The sequence below is a fragment of the Rhynchophorus ferrugineus genome, unplaced genomic scaffold (assembly GCF_030347505.1).
Source record: "Rhynchophorus ferrugineus isolate W39M unplaced genomic scaffold, kcgeb_rfMv2 rfM434, whole genome shotgun sequence".
In the NCBI taxonomy this organism is placed as follows: domain Eukaryota; kingdom Metazoa; phylum Arthropoda; class Insecta; order Coleoptera; family Curculionidae; genus Rhynchophorus; species Rhynchophorus ferrugineus.
This window is the reverse complement of record NW_027473011.1, coordinates 75,001-93,380: the sequence shown is the minus strand read 5'-3', so window position 1 is coordinate 93,380 and position 18,380 is coordinate 75,001. Positions and strand designations below refer to the sequence as shown.

Sequence of the window (18,380 nt, the reverse complement as noted above, 5' to 3'; positions counted from 1 at the left end):
CCTTTACCTCTGCCGGTCATCTTTTATCGAACCTAATACAAAAAAAATAAATGATCTCGAATAAGTAGCGCGCTCACAACACGAGTGCTACGGACAACTGTTGTCGATTACATTCAATCAGCCCGGTTTTGTAGACTTAGGATTGAGTTCCGCCCACTGGCACAAAACGGACCAATCAGATTAGATAACATGTTATAAAAAGGACTCTCTGATTTTATGACCGAATCAGTCCGAAAGGGGTCGCCGTCGTTTGCGTTTGTTAATTTTTCTCATTACCTCTATTTTAAAAATATGGCTCGTACCAAGCAAACTGCGCGAAAATCAACAGGAGGTAAAGCTCCTAGGAAACAATTGGCTACCAAAGCGGCCAGGAAAAGCGCTCCAGCTACCGGTGGCGTTAAGAAACCACATCGCTACCGACCTGGGACGGTCGCTTTGCGGGAGATTCGTCGTTATCAAAAGAGCACCGAATTATTGATTAGGAAATTACCTTTTCAACGATTGGTTCGCGAAATCGCTCAAGATTTCAAGACCGATTTACGTTTTCAAAGTTCGGCGGTAATGGCTTTACAAGAGGCCAGCGAAGCTTATTTAGTTGGCCTTTTTGAGGATACTAATTTATGTGCGATACATGCAAAGCGAGTAACCATCATGCCCAAGGATATTCAGCTAGCCAGACGTATCAGAGGCGAACGTGCCTAAACTTTATTTTCTATCATTTATAATACTCTACTTATAGTCGTATTTTGCAACAAAAAAAAAACGGTTCTTTTCAGAACCACCTAAATTTAATCAAAGAAAAAGAAGATAATTCAATTAATATTCTTTTATCGATATTTATATAAACCACTAAAAGAGTTATGGATTTTTATCTCAGAGTTATATTCGACTACATGTTAGTAATTAATAACAGTCGGTGTACTTATACGCATTGTTTTTAAAAACTAAAGAAAAAATAATGTAATCACTAATAACCAAAGAATAATAATATACTGTTGATAACAAAATTTGTATTTCAATATTGGATACTACAGCTGTATAATATATAAAATTAATTTTTTTAAGATTATTTCTTTTTTTATTTATCTAAATTGTGGCTCTGAAAAGAACCGTTTTCTCCTTTATGATATTCAAGGCTTATGGTTTACTTAGAACTGGTATATTTAGTGACGGCTTTGGTACCTTCACTAACGGCGTGCTTAGCCAATTCACCGGGCAGCAATAATCGCACGGCAGTTTGGATTTCTCTGCTTGTGATAGTAGATCTTTTATTGTAATGAGCGAGACGGGACGCTTCGGCGGCTATCCTTTCGAATATATCGTTCACGAAAGAATTCATGATCGACATGGCCTTGCTGGAGATACCCGTATCGGGATGAACTTGCTTTAAAACTTTGTAAATGTAGATCGCGTAGCTTTCCTTCCTCTTGCGTTTCTTTTTCTTGTCACTTTTGGAGATATTTTTCTGAGCCTTACCGGCCTTTTTGGCCGCCTTACCGCTTGTTTTCGGAGGCATTTCGAAATAAATATTACGATATTAAAGGAACCACGAAAAGTACTAGACTAAAACAAATTTCAGGAATCCTTAGAATTTATAGGCTCCTTAAATACACTCCTAAGCCCCGCCTATTATCTGAGTTAGCCTTTCATTGGTCGCGTACGAGATCATGCGTTCGGCTTACGAACAAAATTCGTTGCTAGTATGTTGACAGTTTTAGTACAGATTTCAACTCTAAGGCGAGCGAGTTCTAGAAGCAATCGATAGTAAAATGTCCGGACGTGGTAAAGGCGGAAAAGTGAAGGGAAAGGCGAAGTCTCGTTCTAACCGAGCGGGATTACAATTCCCTGTCGGTCGTATTCACAGACTTTTAAGGAAAGGGAATTATGCCGAACGCGTAGGGGCCGGTGCTCCCGTCTACTTAGCTGCCGTAATGGAATATCTGGCAGCCGAGGTTCTCGAATTGGCGGGTAACGCCGCTAGAGATAACAAGAAAACCAGGATTATCCCTAGGCATTTGCAATTGGCCATCAGAAACGACGAAGAATTGAACAAACTCCTATCCGGAGTTACTATAGCCCAGGGCGGCGTTCTGCCAAATATCCAAGCTGTATTGTTACCTAAAAAGACAGATAGCAAAACTAAATAAAACGAATGTAACCTATTTTATCATCAAATATCGGTCCTTTTCAGGACCACCAAGACAGCTGAAAAAGAGAATTTTATTATTTTAGCTTAAGTAGTAAAATAACAGGCATAAGTTTTAATTTTGAGAGGTTTTGTGATATACGACAGAGTTACGACGATATTTTATAGATCGCAATACTTTTGACAATACCTTTCTCTGAATCTTCGTGCATGCAGTCTCTTCTTAATGAGAGTATTGAACAATATCCATTTTATTGTATCGATATCGTATCTTTCTAATTTCTCATTCATTTCATTAATTATTTCCTAATTGTTATGATCGGATTTGCAAAGATTAGGATTTCTGTATATCGAACCGGTACATGTCAGCTGTATTTATGAGGTTATGTTATTTGTTCTTAGAATTTGATGTGATCAATTGAAAATGAGATGAAAGTTGCTTTAATTTATCGTTTCGGACCGACTATTAGTGCCGTGTCATCGTTTGGAGATTACTATGGAACATAATTGTGCGACGAGTTATGATAGACTGTCATTTATTGTTGCGACTGGATTTGGTGGTCTCCAGCTATATATGCGTTTATTATTTATAATTGTCGATCCGATTCACTACCTACTAATTCTATATTGTGAATTTTTAGTTTAATGATCATGTCCTTACTGTTGGACCAACACCCCACTTGGATGCATTGGTACGATGACTGTCTCCGTAGGAAGGCCATGCATGACAGTCAACCCATGTATTTCTTTTCATTAGGGTAGTTTATACAGTAAGTGTCTATTTATTGACTATAGGGTACCAATTAGTTACTTCGTATGGTTACCTTTAAGGTAATTGAATGATATTGTTGCTTTTAGTGAGCAACTAAATGACATTGAGAGATTTGACCGGATGTTAGTTTGAAGATGTTTATATATTCCATGCAACAATCTTTCGCTTATTCCGAGTTGCTGCGGTTATACACAGTTACTGACTTGCCCCTTGACATCCTCTCGGATGTGCACTTCCTTTGAGGATTATCCGTGATGACCTGTATTGCCTTATATAATTAGCATTTTTGAGTAAGTTTGAAATCTAGGTGAGAGTGCCGTTTATGTATGTATATGTTTGTTAATCTAGTGATTTATCATAGGTTACTTATTGTTGTTATTGCAATTTAGGTTAGATTGTTTCGAAGAGCCTTCCTTGATGTGAATATATCTCTTCCTTTGTTTCGACTGTGGGTGAATTCTGATGCTTAGCTAAGGATATTTTATATCATATTCTATTTATATCATTAATTTAGAATAGAATAGAATATAATATAATACAATTTTCAAAGATTTTTAATGATATTCTTGACAATTTTACGCTTCTCTATATTTGAAAATCCTATTCTTTGATTGTCTTGGTTCTCGCTAGATGGCGCGCGCCGCCTGATTTCTTTCTCTACTTTATGTCGTTGGATATTGTTTTCGTCTCTCATTCATTAGAATTGACGTACACGCATTGGAGGTTATGTCTTCGTTCTGTTTAAACGTTTTGTTTATTTTATTTTGTTATTGTTGTGTTTTTAGGTTTTCTTATGGATTAGACCGATCTTATGTGATTTGTCGACCTGTGACTTGTTTGTTTTACCCCCTCGCACCACTTGGAGGTTATGTCGGACACCATCTGTGTCACTAGATTGTACTTTTGTATGAATATTTCGTATTATTTCAGGGTGAATTTGACGCCGTAGATATGTTTTGATATTGTTTAACCACTTTTATTTCATTTTATTTTGTTGCTAGTCACCTTCCAATTAAGATACCAGCGGTGTATTTACATTTTTTGTATTTTTTAGGTTATCCGTGTCCAGTTCCCCTGACAGAACTGGTAGAGCCGACCGTGATCAATCTGGAAATCACATGTCCGAAGCTATCCGCATCAACCTGCGGTTCCTCTGCACTTGATGACCGAACGCCAACAGGCCAGGATTCTACCTTTGCTTAAGTACTTTCGGATATGTTGAATACTACATTTGTTTATATTAGACTTATCTGCTCGAAGTTTATTAGTTAGATGACTTATATGTTTGATTTGCAAGGTATGAGGTCTATTGAGATAGCGACCCCGTAGGACGGTGCAGTAACTTCGTGATTGTGTTTCATATTGTTCAATCATTCCTAATGCCAATCATCCTCCCATCGGAATATCAATAGTCTAGTTATGATTTTTAATGTTTTAGGTTAGGGAGTCTTGGCAGAGTTGACGGAACTGGCCGTGTCCGAGTGGTGGAATGGACAAAGCACCCTGGGACCATTGCTACTATGAGTTTGCCAATTTTCCACACTACAAGATGAGCATTATTTGTCTTTCTCTATGATTAGGACTATCGCTGAAACAGTAGTCCTAGCAAGTCCTACTCCCCAAGCGGAGAGAAGTTAGGGGGGCAGTAGGAATCTCGTTAATCCATGCACGCGCCTTCCTGATATGTTCGGGCATAGGCTGCGGTTGTCAAGGCGGTGGTAGTTAGTCCCGCCGTTTACCCGCGCTCGGCATCTCGATCCTTCTCTGAACGGATGCGAACGCGATCTGCTGAGCTGGTCTTTCCTGCGTAAGTATATGGACATTTTGAAATGTAGACTATCTGTCTATGGCTCTGGTGCTTGTTAAAACTCCGAGCTGGTCTTTCCTGCGTAAGTATCGGGGACGGTTCACGTACGGGTCTCCGAGCGCCTGTTCGGTTCCGTCGCGGCAGTATTGCGTAAAATTTTAGATAAGGACAGTGGGAATCTCGTTAATCCATGCACGCGCCTTCCTGATATGTTCGGGCATAGGCTGCGGTTGTCAAGGTGGTGGTAGTTAGTCCCGCCGTTTACCCGCGCTCGGCATCTCGATCCTTCTCTGAACGGATCCGAACGCGATCTGCTGAGCTGGTCTTTCCTGCGTAAGTATATGGACATTTTGAAATGTAGACTATCTGTCTATGGCTCTGGTGCTTGTTAAAGCTCCGAGCTGGTCTTTCCTGCGTAAGTATCGGGGACGGTTCACGTACGGGTCTCCGAGCGCCTGTTCGGTTCCGTCGCGGCAGTATTGCGTAAAATTTTAGATAAGGACAGTGGGAATCTCGTTAATCCATGCACGCGCCTTCCTGATATGTTCGGGCATAGGCTGCGGTTGTCAAGGTGGTGGTAGTTAGTCCCGCCGTTTACCCGCGCTCGGCATCTCGATCCTTCTCTGAACGGATCCGAACGCGATCTTAGTTAGGGACATTTTGAAATGTAGACCATGAGTCTATGGCTCAGGTGCTTGTTAAAGGTCTGAGCTGGTCTTTCCTGCGTAAGTATATGGACATTTTGAAATGTAGACTATCTGTCTATGGCTCTGGTGCTTGTTAAAGCTCCGAGCTGGTCTTTCCTGCGTAAGTATCGGGGACGGTTCACGTACGGGTCTCCGAGCGCCTGTTCGGTTCCGTCGCGGCCGTATTACGTAAAATTTTAGATAAGGACAGTGGGAATCTCGTTAATCCATGCACGCGCCTTCCTGATATGTTCGGGCATAGGCTGCGGTTGTCAAGGTGGTGGTAGTTAGTCCCGCCGTTTACCCGCGCTCGGCATCTCGATCCTTCTCTGAACGGATCCGAACGCGATCTTAGTTAGGGACATTTTGAAATGTAGACCATGAGTCTATGGCTCTGGTGCTTGTTAAAGGTCTGAGCTGGTCTTTCCTGCGTAAGTATATGGACATTTTGAAATGTAGACTATCTGTCTATGGCTCTGGTGCTTGTTAAAGCTCCGAGCTGGTCTTTCCTGCGTAAGTATCGGGAACGGTTCACGTACGGGTCTCCGAGCGCCTGTTCGGTTCCGTCGCGGCAGTATTGCGTAAAATTTTAGATAAGGACAGTGGGAATCTCGTTAATCCATGCACGCGCCTTCCTGATATGTTCGGGCATAGGCTGCGGTTGTCAAGGTGGTGGTAGTTAGTCCCGCCGTTTACCCGCGCTCGGCATCTCGATCCTTCTCTGAACGGATCCGAACGCGATCTTAGTTAGGGACATTTTGAATTGTAGACCATGAGTCTATGGCTCTGGTGCTTGTTAAAGGTCTGAGCTGGTCTTTCCTGCGTAAGTATATGGACATTTTGAAATGTAGACTATCTGTCTATGGCTCTGGTGCTTGTTAAAGCTCCGAGCTGGTCTTTCCTGCGTAAGTATCGGGGACGGTTCACGTACGGGTCTCCGAGCGCCTGTTCGGTTCCGTCGCGGCCGTATTGCGTAAAATTTTAGATAAGGACAGTGGGAATCTCGTTAATCCATGCACGCGCCTTCCTGATATGTTCGGGCATAGGCTGCGGTTGTCAAGGTGGTGGTAGTTAGTCCCGCCGTTTACCCGCGCTCGGCATCTCGATCCTTCTCTGAACGGATCCGAACGCGATCTTAGTTAGGGACATTTTGAAATGTAGACCATGAGTCTATGGCTCTGGTGCTTGTTAAAGGTCTGAGCTGGTCTTTCCTGCGTAAGTATATGGACATTTTGAAATGTAGACTATCTGTCTATGGCTCTGGTGCTTGTTAAAGCTCCGAGCTGGTCTTTCCTGCGTAAGTATCGGGGACGGTTCACGTACGGGTCTCCGAGCGCCTGTTCGGTTCCGTCGCGGCAGTATTGCGTAAAATTTTAGATAAGGACAGTGGGAATCTCGTTAATCCATGCACGCGCCTTCCTGATATGTTCGGGCATAGGCTGCGGTTGTCAAGGTGGTGGTAGTTAGTCCCGCCGTTTACCCGCGCTCGGCATCTCGATCCTTCTCTGAACGGATCCGAACGCGATCTTAGTTAGGGACATTTTGAAATGTAGACCATGAGTCTATGGCTCTGGTGCTTGTTAAAGGTCTGAGCTGGTCTTTCCTGCGTAAGTATATGGACATTTTGAAATGTAGACTATCTGTCTATGGCTCTGGTGCTTGTTAAAGCTCCGAGCTGGTCTTTCCTGCGTAAGTATCGGGGACGGTTCACGTACGGGTCTCCGAGCGCCTGTTCGGTTCCGTCGCGGCCGTATTACGTAAAATTTTAGATAAGGACAGTGGGAATCTCGTTAATCCATGCACGCGCCTTCCTGATATGTTCGGGCATAGGCTGCGGTTGTCAAGGTGGTGGTAGTTAGTCCCGCCGTTTACCCGCGCTCGGCATCTCGATCCTTCTCTGAACGGATCCGAACGCGATCTTAGTTAGGGACATTTTGAAATGTAGACCATGAGTCTATGGCTCTGGTGCTTGTTAAAGGTCTGAGCTGGTCTTTCCTGCGTAAGTATATGGACATTTTGAAATGTAGACTATCTGTCTATGGCTCTGGTGCTTGTTAAAGCTCCGAGCTGGTCTTTCCTGCGTAAGTATCGGGAACGGTTCACGTACGGGTCTCCGAGCGCCTGTTCGGTTCCGTCGTGGCAGTATTGCGTAAAATTTTAGATAAGGACAGTGGGAATCTCGTTAATCCATGCACGCGCCTTCCTGATATGTTCGGGCATAGGCTGCGGTTGTCAAGGTGGTGGTAGTTAGTCCCGCCGTTTACCCGCGCTCGGCATCTCGATCCTTCTCTGAACGGATCCGAACGCGATCTTAGTTAGGGACATTTTGAATTGTAGACCATGAGTCTATGGCTCTGGTGCTTGTTAAAGGTCTGAGCTGGTCTTTCCTACGTAAGTATATGGACATTTTGAAATGTAGACTATCTGTCTATGGCTCTGGTGCTTGTTAAAGCTCCGAGCTGGTCTTTCCTGCGTAAGTATCGGGGACGGTTCACGTACGGGTCTCCGAGCGCCTGTTCGGTTCCGTCGCGGCCGTATTGCGTAAAATTTTAGATAAGGACAGTGGGAATCTCGTTAATCCATGCACGCGCCTTCCTGATATGTTCGGGCATAGGCTGCGGTTGTCAAGGTGGTGGTAGTTAGTCCCGCCGTTTACCCGCGCTCGGCATCTCGATCCTTCTCTGAACGGATCCGAACGCGATCTTAGTTAGGGACATTTTGAAATGTAGACCATGAGTCTATGGCTCTGGTGCTTGTTAAAGGTCTGAGCTGGTCTTTCCTGCGTAAGTATATGGACATTTTGAAATGTAGACTATCTGTCTATGGCTCTGGTGCTTGTTAAAGCTCCGAGCTGGTCTTTCCTGCGTAAGTATCGGGAACGGTTCACGTACGGGTCTCCGAGCGCCTGTTCGGTTCCGTCGCGGCAGTATTGCGTAAAATTTTAGATAAGGACAGTGGGAATCTCGTTAATCCATGCACGCGCCTTCCTGATATGTTCGGGCATAGGCTGCGGTTGTCAAGGTGGTGGTAGTTAGTCCCGCCGTTTACCCGCGCTCGGCATCTCGATCCTTCTCTGAACGGATCCGAACGCGATCTTAGTTAGGGACATTTTGAATTGTAGACCATGAGTCTATGGCTCTGGTGCTTGTTAAAGGTCTGAGCTGGTCTTTCCTACGTAAGTATATGGACATTTTGAAATGTAGACTATCTGTCTATGGCTCTGGTGCTTGTTAAAGCTCCGAGCTGGTCTTTCCTGCGTAAGTATCGGGGACGGTTCACGTACGGGTCTCCGAGCGCCTGTTCGGTTCCGTCGCGGCCGTATTGCGTAAAATTTTAGATAAGGACAGTGGGAATCTCGTTAATCCATGCACGCGCCTTCCTGATATGTTCGGGCATAGGCTGCGGTTGTCAAGGTGGTGGTAGTTAGTCCCGCCGTTTACCCGCGCTCGGCATCTCGATCCTTCTCTGAACGGATCCGAACGCGATCTTAGTTAGGGACATTTTGAAATGTAGACCATGAGTCTATGGCTCTGGTGCTTGTTAAAGGTCTGAGCTGGTCTTTCCTGCGTAAGTATATGGACATTTTGAAATGTAGACTATCTGTCTATGGCTCTGGTGCTTGTTAAAGCTCCGAGCTGGTCTTTCCTGCGTAAGTATCGGGGACGGTTCACGTACGGGTCTCCGAGCGCCTGTTCGGTTCCGTCGCGGCCGTATTACGTAAAATTTTAGATAAGGACAGTGGGAATCTCGTTAATCCATGCACGCGCCTTCCTGATATGTTCGGGCATAGGCTGCGGTTGTCAAGGTGGTGGTAGTTAGTCCCGCCGTTTACCCGCGCTCGGCATCTCGATCCTTCTCTGAACGGATCCGAACGCGATCTTAGTTAGGGACATTTTGAAATGTAGACCATGAGTCTATGGCTCTGGTGCTTGTTAAAGGTCTGAGCTGGTCTTTCCTGCGTAAGTATATGGACATTTTGAAATGTAGACTATCTGTCTATGGCTCTGGTGCTTGTTAAAGCTCCGAGCTGGTCTTTCCTGCGTAAGTATCGGGGACGGTTCACGTACGGGTCTCCGAGCGCCTGTTCGGTTCCGTCGCGGCCGTATTGCGTAAAATTTTAGATAAGGACAGTGGGAATCTCGTTAATCCATGCACGCGCCTTCCTGATATGTTCGGGCATAGGCTGCGGTTGTCAAGGTGGTGGTAGTTAGTCCCGCCGTTTACCCGCGCTCGGCATCTCGATCCTTCTCTGAACGGATCCGAACGCGATCTGCTGAGCTGGTCTTTCCTGCGTAAGTATATGGACATTTTGAAATGTAGACTATCTGTCTATGGCTCTGGTGCTTGTTAAAGCTCCGAGCTGGTCTTTCCTGCGTAAGTATCGGGGACGGTTCACGTACGGGTCTCCGAGCGCCTGTTCGGTTCCGTCGCGGCCGTATTGCGTAAAATTTTAGATAAGGACAGTGGGAATCTCGTTAATCCATGCACGCGCCTTCCTGATATGTTCGGGCATAGGCTGCGGTTGTCAAGGTGGTGGTAGTTAGTCCCGCCGTTTACCCGCGCTCGGCATCTCGATCCTTCTCTGAACGGATCCGAACGCGATCTTAGTTAGGGACATTTTGAATTGTAGACCATGAGTCTATGGCTCTGGTGCTTGTTAAAGGTCTGAGCTGGTCTTTCCTACGTAAGTATATGGACATTTTGAAATGTAGACTATCTGTCTATGGCTCTGGTGCTTGTTAAAGCTCCGAGCTGGTCTTTCCTGCGTAAGTATCGGGGACGGTTCACGTACGGGTCTCCGAGCGCCTGTTCGGTTCCGTCGCGGCCGTATTGCGTAAAATTTTAGATAAGGACAGTGGGAATCTCGTTAATCCATGCACGCGCCTTCCTGATATGTTCGGGCATAGGCTGCGGTTGTCAAGGTGGTGGTAGTTAGTCCCGCCGTTTACCCGCGCTCGGCATCTCGATCCTTCTCTGAACGGATCCGAACGCGATCTGCTGAGCTGGTCTTTCCTGCGTAAGTATATGGACATTTTGAAATGTAGACTATCTGTCTATGGCTCTGGTGCTTGTTAAAGCTCCGAGCTGGTCTTTCCTGCGTAAGTATCGGGGACGGTTCACGTACGGGTCTCCGAGCGCCTGTTCGGTTCCGTCGCGGCCGTATTGCGTAAAATTTTAGATAAGGACAGTGGGAATCTCGTTAATCCATGCACGCGCCTTCCTGATATGTTCGGGCATAGGCTGCGGTTGTCAAGGTGGTGGTAGTTAGTCCCGCCGTTTACCCGCGCTCGGCATCTCGATCCTTCTCTGAACGGATCCGAACGCGATCTTAGTTAGGGACATTTTGAAATGTAGACCATGAGTCTATGGCTCTGGTGCTTGTTAAAGGTCTGAGCTGGTCTTTCCTGCGTAAGTATATGGACATTTTGAAATGTAGACTATCTGTCTATGGCTCTGGTGCTTGTTAAAGCTCCGAGCTGGTCTTTCCTGCGTAAGTATCGGGGACGGTTCACGTACGGGTCTCCGAGCGCCTGTTCGGTTCCGTCGCGGCCGTATTGCGTAAAATTTTAGATAAGGACAGTGGGAATCTCGTTAATCCATGCACGCGCCTTCCTGATATGTTCGGGCATAGGCTGCGGTTGTCAAGTTGGTGGTAGTTAGTCCCGCCGTTTACCCGCGCTCGGCATCTCGATCCTTCTCTGAACGGATCCGAACGCGATCTGCTGAGCTGGTCTTTCCTGCGTAAGTATATGGACATTTTGAAATGTAGACTATCTGTCTATGGCTCTGGTGCTTGTTAAAGCTCCGAGCTGGTCTTTCCTGCGTAAGTATCGGGGACGGTTCACGTACGGGTCTCCGAGCGCCTGTTCGGTTCCGTCGCGGCCGTATTACGTAAAATTTTAGATAAGGACAGTGGGAATCTCGTTAATCCATGCACGCGCCTTCCTGATATGTTCGGGCATAGGCTGCGGTTGTCAAGGTGGTGGTAGTTAGTCCCGCCGTTTACCCGCGCTCGGCATCTCGATCCTTCTCTGAACGGATCCGAACGCGATCTTAGTTAGGGACATTTTGAATTGTAGACCATGAGTCTATGGCTCTGGTGCTTGTTAAAGGTCTGAGCTGGTCTTTCCTACGTAAGTATATGGACATTTTGAAATGTAGACTATCTGTCTATGGCTCTGGTGCTTGTTAAAGCTCCGAGCTGGTCTTTCCTGCGTAAGTATCGGGGACGGTTCACGTACGGGTCTCCGAGCGCCTGTTCGGTTCCGTCGCGGCCGTATTGCGTAAAATTTTAGATAAGGACAGTGGGAATCTCGTTAATCCATGCACGCGCCTTCCTGATATGTTCGGGCATAGGCTGCGGTTGTCAAGGTGGTGGTAGTTAGTCCCGCCGTTTACCCGCGCTCGGCATCTCGATCCTTCTCTGAACGGATCCGAACGCGATCTTAGTTAGGGACATTTTGAATTGTAGACCATGAGTCTATGGCTCTGGTGCTTGTTAAAGGTCTGAGCTGGTCTTTCCTACGTAAGTATATGGACATTTTGAAATGTAGACTATCTGTCTATGGCTCTGGTGCTTGTTAAAGCTCCGAGCTGGTCTTTCCTGCGTAAGTATCGGGGACGGTTCACGTACGGGTCTCCGAGCGCCTGTTCGGTTCCGTCGCGGCCGTATTGCGTAAAATTTTAGATAAGGACAGTGGGAATCTCGTTAATCCATGCACGCGCCTTCCTGATATGTTCGGGCATAGGCTGCGGTTGTCAAGGTGGTGGTAGTTAGTCCCGCCGTTTACCCGCGCTCGGCATCTCGATCCTTCTCTGAACGGATCCGAACGCGATCTTAGTTAGGGACATTTTGAAATGTAGACCATGAGTCTATGGCTCTGGTGCTTGTTAAAGGTCTGAGCTGGTCTTTCCTGCGTAAGTATATGGACATTTTGAAATGTAGACTATCTGTCTATGGCTCTGGTGCTTGTTAAAGCTCCGAGCTGGTCTTTCCTGCGTAAGTATCGGGAACGGTTCACGTACGGGTCTCCGAGCGCCTGTTCGGTTCCGTCGCGGCAGTATTGCGTAAAATTTTAGATAAGGACAGTGGGAATCTCGTTAATCCATGCACGCGCCTTCCTGATATGTTCGGGCATAGGCTGCGGTTGTCAAGGTGGTGGTAGTTAGTCCCGCCGTTTACCCGCGCTCGGCATCTCGATCCTTCTCTGAACGGATCCGAACGCGATCTTAGTTAGGGACATTTTGAATTGTAGACCATGAGTCTATGGCTCTGGTGCTTGTTAAAGGTCTGAGCTGGTCTTTCCTACGTAAGTATATGGACATTTTGAAATGTAGACTATCTGTCTATGGCTCTGGTGCTTGTTAAAGCTCCGAGCTGGTCTTTCCTGCGTAAGTATCGGGGACGGTTCACGTACGGGTCTCCGAGCGCCTGTTCGGTTCCGTCGCGGCCGTATTGCGTAAAATTTTAGATAAGGACAGTGGGAATCTCGTTAATCCATGCACGCGCCTTCCTGATATGTTCGGGCATAGGCTGCGGTTGTCAAGGTGGTGGTAGTTAGTCCCGCCGTTTACCCGCGCTCGGCATCTCGATCCTTCTCTGAACGGATCCGAACGCGATCTTAGTTAGGGACATTTTGAAATGTAGACCATGAGTCTATGGCTCAGGTGCTTGTTAAAGGTCTGAGCTGGTCTTTCCTGCGTAAGTATATGGACATTTTGAAATGTAGACTATCTGTCTATGGCTCTGGTGCTTGTTAAAGCTCCGAGCTGGTCTTTCCTGCGTAAGTATCGGGGACGGTTCACGTACGGGTCTCCGAGCGCCTGTTCGGTTCCGTCGCGGCCGTATTACGTAAAATTTTAGATAAGGACAGTGGGAATCTCGTTAATCCATGCACGCGCCTTCCTGATATGTTCGGGCATAGGCTGCGGTTGTCAAGGTGGTGGTAGTTAGTCCCGCCGTTTACCCGCGCTCGGCATCTCGATCCTTCTCTGAACGGATCCGAACGCGATCTTAGTTAGGGACATTTTGAAATGTAGACCATGAGTCTATGGCTCTGGTGCTTGTTAAAGGTCTGAGCTGGTCTTTCCTGCGTAAGTATATGGACATTTTGAAATGTAGACTATCTGTCTATGGCTCTGGTGCTTGTTAAAGCTCCGAGCTGGTCTTTCCTGCGTAAGTATCGGGGACGGTTCACGTACGGGTCTCCGAGCGCCTGTTCGGTTCCGTCGCGGCCGTATTGCGTAAAATTTTAGATAAGGACAGTGGGAATCTCGTTAATCCATGCACGCGCCTTCCTGATATGTTCGGGCATAGGCTGCGGTTGTCAAGGTGGTGGTAGTTAGTCCCGCCGTTTACCCGCGCTCGGCATCTCGATCCTTCTCTGAACGGATCCGAACGCGATCTGCTGAGCTGGTCTTTCCTGCGTAAGTATATGGACATTTTGAAATGTAGACTATCTGTCTATGGCTCTGGTGCTTGTTAAAGCTCCGAGCTGGTCTTTCCTGCGTAAGTATCGGGGACGGTTCACGTACGGGTCTCCGAGCGCCTGTTCGGTTCCGTCGCGGCCGTATTGCGTAAAATTTTAGATAAGGACAGTGGGAATCTCGTTAATCCATGCACGCGCCTTCCTGATATGTTCGGGCATAGGCTGCGGTTGTCAAGGTGGTGGTAGTTAGTCCCGCCGTTTACCCGCGCTCGGCATCTCGATCCTTCTCTGAACGGATCCGAACGCGATCTGCTGAGCTGGTCTTTCCTGCGTAAGTATATGGACATTTTGAAATGTAGACTATCTGTCTATGGCTCTGGTGCTTGTTAAAGCTCCGAGCTGGTCTTTCCTGCGTAAGTATCGGGGACGGTTCACGTACGGGTCTCCGAGCGCCTGTTCGGTTCCGTCGCGGCCGTATTGCGTAAAATTTTAGATAAGGACAGTGGGAATCTCGTTAATCCATGCACGCGCCTTCCTGATATGTTCGGGCATAGGCTGCGGTTGTCAAGGTGGTGGTAGTTAGTCCCGCCGTTTACCCGCGCTCGGCATCTCGATCCTTCTCTGAACGGATCCGAACGCGATCTTAGTTAGGGACATTTTGAAATGTAGACCATGAGTCTATGGCTCTGGTGCTTGTTAAAGGTCTGAGCTGGTCTTTCCTGCGTAAGTATATGGACATTTTGAAATGTAGACTATCTGTCTATGGCTCTGGTGCTTGTTAAAGCTCCGAGCTGGTCTTTCCTGCGTAAGTATCGGGGACGGTTCACGTACGGGTCTCCGAGCGCCTGTTCGGTTCCGTCGCGGCCGTATTGCGTAAAATTTTAGATAAGGACAGTGGGAATCTCGTTAATCCATGCACGCGCCTTCCTGATATGTTCGGGCATAGGCTGCGGTTGTCAAGTTGGTGGTAGTTAGTCCCGCCGTTTACCCGCGCTCGGCATCTCGATCCTTCTCTGAACGGATCCGAACGCGATCTGCTGAGCTGGTCTTTCCTGCGTAAGTATATGGACATTTTGAAATGTAGACTATCTGTCTATGGCTCTGGTGCTTGTTAAAGCTCCGAGCTGGTCTTTCCTGCGTAAGTATCGGGAACGGTTCACGTACGGGTCTCCGAGCGCCTGTTCGGTTCCGTCGCGGCAGTATTGCGTAAAATTTTAGATAAGGACAGTGGGAATCTCGTTAATCCATGCACGCGCCTTCCTGATATGTTCGGGCATAGGCTGCGGTTGTCAAGGCGGTGGTAGTTAGTCCCGCCGTTTACCCGCGCTCGGCATCTCGATCCTTCTCTGAACGGATCCGAACGCGATCTGCTGAGCTGGTCTTTCCTGCGTAAGTATATGGACATTTTGAAATGTAGACTATCTGTCTATGGCTCTGGTGCTTGTTAAAGCTCCGAGCTGGTCTTTCCTGCGTAAGTATCGGGGACGGTTCACGTACGGGTCTCCGAGCGCCTGTTCGGTTCCGTCGCGGCAGTATTGCGTAAAATTTTAGATAAGGACAGTGGGAATCTCGTTAATCCATGCACGCGCCTTCCTGATTTGTTCGGGCATAGGCTGCGGTTGTCAAGGCGGTGGTAGTTAGTCCCGCCGTTTACCCGCGAACGATATCTCGATAAGTTAAAATTCAAAATGGTCCAAAGGTTAGGCTACTTTCGTAACTAATCGTATTACAATGCATGACCTTTTTTGATTAATGTGGTTTCTATTTAAAGCAGGTTTTACAGTTTTACCTAATTGTCAGTTTTCTGAATGTCTAAACTATTTTCGTCCAATTTTTTTGATTAATTCATTCCAATCGAAGGTTGTACGTATTATCGGTTGCGACGATACAGAATTCCATGTATCTGTGATTGATGAGCATGTCTTCATGTTCGTTGATCCTTCATTTCATTAGAACCAAATATAGTTGCCATGTGATATCGATTTGGCTCTGAATTCTCGTCATGTCGAATTGGTATTATATGGTCCCTCATAAGTAGGTGCACTTGAAGGTTCGTCAAATTATGCGGGCGTCCTCCCGCTATATTCAGGTATACATCGGAGGTTTTAATGCAGTTGTAACTGGCCTCACCGTTTAACCGCATATGATATACTGAAACGCGGATTTTATTCGCCATCGGACCGAACGGGCTCTAGAAGTACAATGCGGGTAATGATCGAATTCAGATGAATGGAATTAGTCTCCAATTCAATTTCCGCACGGGGCGATGTTTTTTAATTGTTTTTTGATAGTTCATCGCATTAGGTCTGAAAACTGTATATTTAATAGTCTCATAAGGTATAACTTATAAACGTATCTTGTGGTTCGTCTTCGAACTGAACGTACATTTAAGACAATGTTCCGAATTAAAATAGTGAATTTAATTCTGGAAATCGTAAGAAAATGTTTCCAAACATGATAATAGAATACAAAAAGAGTATAGGCTAGGTGCTTATCGGTTAAGATGAATGATATCCTTAAGTTTACACAACGTTCTGTAAAACGAATTTAGCAAAATAAAAGAGATTTACATCCCTTGTATTTGTCTTTATATACATACGCATATTATATGCAATATACTTATGTACGGAAAATGTTCCCAAGAACGAATTTAGACAAATAAAAAGGCGAATAGAAAAGATTGACATCCTCTCTATTCGCCTTTGTTATTTATACAGGCATACATAAATGCATCGTCGATGTATATCAATGCGATATATTTATGTACGGAAAATGTTCCCAAGAACGAATTTAGACAAATAAAAAGGCGAATAGAAAATATTGACATCCTCTCTATTCGCCTTTGTTATTTATACAGGCATACATAAATGCATCGTCGATGTATATCAATGCGATATATTTTTGTACGGAAAATGTTCCCAAGAACGAATTTAGACAAATAAAAAGGCGAATAGAAAAGATTGACATCCTCTCTATTCGCCTTTGTTATTTATACAAGCATACATAAATGTATCATCGATGTATATCAATGCGATATATTTATGTACGGAAAATGTTCCCAAGAACGAATTTAGACAAATAAAAAGGCGAATAGAAAGGATTGACATCCTCTCTATTCGCCTTTGTTATTTATACAAGCATACATAAATGTATCATCGATGTATATCAATGCGATATATTTATGTACGGAAAATGTTCCCAAGAACGAATTTAGACAAATAAAAAGGCGAATAGAAAGGATTGACATCCTCTCTATTCGCCTTTGTTATTTATACATGCATACATAAATGCGTCGTCGATGTATATCAATGCGATATATTTATGTACGGAAAATGTTCCCAAGAACGAATTTAGACAAATAAAAAGGCGAATAGAAAAGATTGACATCCTCTCTATTCGCCTTTGTTATTTATACAGGCATACATAAATGCATCGTCGATGTATATCAATGCGATATATTTATGTACGGAAAATGTTCCCAAGAACGAATTTAGACAAATAAAAAGGCGAATAGAAAAGATTGACATCCTCTCTATTCGCCTTTGTTATTTATATATGCATACATAAATGCGTCGTCGATGTATATCAATGCGATATATTTATGTACGGAAAATGTTCCCAAGAACGAATTTAGACAAATAAAAAGGCGAATAGAAAAGATTGACATCCTCTCTATTCGCCTTTGTTATTTATACAAGCATACATAAATGTATCATCGATGTATATCAATGCGATATATTTATGTACGGAAAATGTTCCCAAGAACGAATTTAGACAAATAAAAAGGCGAATAGAAAGGATTGACATCCTCTCTATTCGCCTTTGTTATTTATACAAGCATACATAAATGTATCATCGATGTATATCAATGCGATATATTTATGTACGGAAAATGTTCCCAAGAACGAATTTAGACAAATAAAAAGGCGAATAGAAAGGATTGACATCCTCTCTATTCGCCTTTGTTATTTATACATGCATACATAAATGCGTCGTCGATGTATATCAATGCGATATATTTATGTACGGAAAATGTTCCCAAGAACGAATTTAGACAAATAAAAAGGCGAATAGAAAGGATTGACATCCTCTCTATTCGCCTTTGTTATTTATACAAGCATACATAAATGTATCATCGATGTATATCAATGCGATATATTTATGTACGGAAAATGTTCCCAAGAACGAATTTAGACAAATAAAAAGGCGAATAGAAAGGATTGACATCCTCTCTATTCGCCTTTGTTATTTATACATGCATACATAAATGCGTCGTCGATGTATATCAATGCGATATATTTATGTACGGAAAATGTTCCCAAGAACGAATTTAGACAAATAAAAAGGCGAATAGAAAAGATTGACATCCTCTCTATTCGCCTTTGTTATTTATACAGGCATACATAAATGCATCGTCGATGTATATCAATGCGATATATTTATGTACGGAAAATGTTCCCAAGAACGAATTTAGACAAATAAAAAGGCGAATAGAAAAGATTGACATCCTCTCTATTCGCCTTTGTTATTTATATATGCA

General features: G+C 44.8%; 2 protein-coding genes across 2 annotated transcripts in view; both read right to left on the bottom strand.

The window, feature by feature from the left end:
• The window catches only part of LOC143205982 (histone H2B), a 44,207-nt gene that overhangs the window by 2,060 nt on the left and 23,767 nt on the right, over nt 1-18,380 (bottom strand). The window lies entirely within an intron of this gene.
• On the bottom strand, nt 1,145-1,516 carry LOC143205984 (histone H2B). Its single transcript, XM_076418965.1, has one exon. It carries the CDS (start codon nt 1,514-1,516, stop codon nt 1,145-1,147), a length of 372 nt encoding a protein of 123 aa, XP_076275080.1.

What these genes read in the sequence shown, in the direction of transcription:
- LOC143205984 (XM_076418965.1), bottom strand. Translation starts at nt 1,516, where the DNA reads ATGCCTCCGAAAACAAGCGGTAAGGCGGCCAAAAAGGCCGGTAAGGCT.